Source organism: Dendrobium catenatum, unplaced genomic scaffold (genome assembly GCF_001605985.2).
Source record: "Dendrobium catenatum unplaced genomic scaffold, ASM160598v2 fragScaff_scaffold_273, whole genome shotgun sequence".
NCBI classification, from domain to species: Eukaryota; Viridiplantae; Streptophyta; class Magnoliopsida; order Asparagales; family Orchidaceae; genus Dendrobium; species Dendrobium catenatum.
The window spans coordinates 2,773,211-2,776,075 of record NW_021318735.1 but is presented as its reverse complement, the minus strand read 5'-3'; the positions used below and the strand labels follow the sequence as shown (position 1 = coordinate 2,776,075).

General features: G+C 35.8%; 1 protein-coding gene across 1 annotated transcript; it reads left to right on the top strand.

Moving 5' to 3' along the window:
- Nucleotides 1–626: 626 nt before the first annotated feature.
- Nucleotides 627–2,430, top strand: LOC110097414. Its single transcript, XM_020823780.1, has 3 exons — nt 627–804; nt 1,119–1,226; nt 1,433–2,430. Exons 1-3 carry the CDS (start codon nt 627–629, stop codon nt 2,428–2,430), a joined length of 1,284 nt encoding a protein of 427 aa, XP_020679439.1.
- The last annotated feature ends 435 nt before the right edge of the window (nt 2,431–2,865 follow it).

Sequence of the window (2,865 nt, the reverse complement as noted above, 5' to 3'; positions counted from 1 at the left end):
CTTATATGGAAAATCAAAAATGAGAATGGAAGTTTGTAGAAGATTTCAGACAAATTTAGGATGTCTTCCATGAATTTTTTAGTAAAAAATGGGCTTCAAGGAAATGTCAGCTGTCGGGTTGGCCTTCAATTCCCATGAACCTACAGATTTTGGATGATGAAGCTGAACTCTTAAAGACTGAATTCACCAAAGAGGAGTTGATAAAAGCAGTTTTCAATCAAGGTAATAACAAGTCTCCGGGATTAGATGGCATTACAACATCCTTTTTCAAATTTTTTTGGAAAATTGTGGAAGAGGATACTTGGAAGGCAATTGACAGTTTTTTTAAGACTGGTTCTATGCATAAGGATTGGAAGGATACGTTAGTAGTCTCAATTCCAAAGAAAAAAAATCCTACCATGCCGTCCAACTATAGGCCTATAAGCCTATGTCAAACTACTTACAAGATTATGGCTACTATGATTTTGAATAGAGTAAAGAAATGTATTTCCAAATGTGTCACTGAAGAGCAAGCTTCTTTTATTAATGGTAGCTCTATGTCTGATCATTGCCTCATTGCTAACGAGATTTTTCATAAGCTTAGAGTCACAAAAAACAAAAAAGGTTTTATGATAGTTAAGCTTGATATGGAGCAAGCTTATGACAATATGAGTTGGGATGCTTTAGAACAAGTGTTGCAGATGTTTGGCATACCGGTGAAGATGATTGGGCTGATTATGAAATGTGTTAAAGGTGCAAGATTTTCTTTCAACATCAATGGTAAAGCTTCCAAGTGGATCACTACTGCAAATGGATTTCCTCAAGGTTACCCTCTCTCCCGTTATCTGTATATTTTGTGCTCTCAATTATTTTCTTTAGCCATGGCTCAAGATGGTCAGAATTTGGGAATTCAAATCTCAAAGAGATCTCAAAAAATCAGTCACCTCTTATATGCCGACGATGTGCTGATATTTTCTCATGCTTCAAAAAATTGGCCAATAAATTAAGAAGCATTATTTTAAAATTATGTAGTTGGACTGGTTTGAAAGTAAATAATGCAAAATCTCAAATTCTTTTCAGTAAGTCCATGAAAAGAACATAAAAGATTCGAGTAAAAAGAATTCTGAATTTCAAAACAGTTAAAGAGCTGCAATACCTTGGTGTTCAGCTACTGCTTAGAAGGCCGGTTAGAGCAGATTTTCAGTTTCACATTGATAGTGTTCTGCAGAAATTAAACTCTTGGGGAGGTAAATGTCTTTCTTTGGCAGGAAAACTTATCCTTGCAAAGACATTGCTTCTATCTCTTCCAAATTTTGTTTCAACTCACAATATGGTACCTAAGAAAGTTCTTCAAGAGATAGATAAATGTTGCAAATAAATTTCATTTGGAACAAGAGTAATGGTAAGAAGGGGATGCATTATGTATCTTGGAATACTCTATGCAAATCAACAGAAAAAGGTGGGAGGAATTTGCATTTGGCTGTTGATAGAGCTGGGCCTCTTAAAGCTAGATTAACGTGGAGGATGATTCAAAAGCTTGAGTCTTTATTTTCACGAGTGATTACAGCCAAGTATGGAGATGATGTCTGGAATATTAAATACAAGAGTAACACCTCTGTTGCTTGGAAAGTGTTAAATGAAGGAGCTAGATATTTGAAACCTCTCTTGAGGTGGAGAGTAGCTAATGGTAGAAGCATTGATGTTGTTAATGATGTTTGGTTATTAGATATGAGTTTCAGTAAATGGCCTATCATGGCTGATTGCTTGGGGTTGGAGGGTTTAAAGCTAAACCATTTTATCAATTCGAATGGATCTTGGAAAAAAGAGGAATTTCTCTGTTATTTTAACGAGGATCTGATTCCTGTCATTATACAAATCAAGATTGAGTATGAAATGCTGGAGGACTTTATGGAGGAAATTCATTCCTTATATGGCAAAACCATTATAGCAAGGGCATATGAAACTCACTACAGAAGTAAGCAAGATTTTGAAGCAGTTTCTGGATTTAATAGCTGGTTAAAAAAATTAAAAATGATGGCTCGTGTGGAAGTATTTTGGTGGAGATTAAGTAGAGGTGTTATCCCAACTAATGAGTTCTTGAAATTCAGAAAAATCTATAATGATGATCAGTGCGTTAGAGGATGTGGAGAAGTTGAAAATATGTCACATATAACTAGTATGTGTAATCATTTGCGGGAAGTACTGAAGAAGATCCATGAATGGGGTATTTTTGTTCCAGTTTTTAATTCAATGGAGGATTGTCTTAGTGAATTGAAATGCCCATCTATGACTGCACCAAATGTTGTTATTCTTTATTTTAATGATGTGTACTGGAATTGGAAAAATAGAAATGAGGTGGCTCATGGCAAGGAAGCTAATACGATTTCAGCAACTGCAGCAAATGTGTTATCTACGGCTTACCTATCCTCTAATCCTCTCATTGCTAGCTAGGGTGCTAATCTCCCTCAGGAGTTTCAAACTATTTGGCACCCTCCACCGCAAGGATGGATTAAGATCAATGTTGATGCGGCTCTTCTATCTACTTATAATGCTGGCATTGGAGGTTGCTTTAGAGAGAATAAAGGCAGATTATTGTTAGCCTTTGGGGAAAACAGAATTCATTGGGACATAGCAAATCTTGAGCGAGCAACTGTGATTTCAATCAGGAAATACCTACAACCGTGGATGGTTGAATGCAAAGGACTCATAATAGAAGGCAAAAACATCAATGTTATCAAATTCATTCATGATTCTTTGAATAAGGCAAAGTGGCAAAGCTACAACCGGAAAGAAGAGAATCTTCTATTCTTGGCCGATTTCAATAAGGTAATTTTCAACCATATACATAGAAATGGTAATAAAGTAGCCGATATGTGTACTACTATT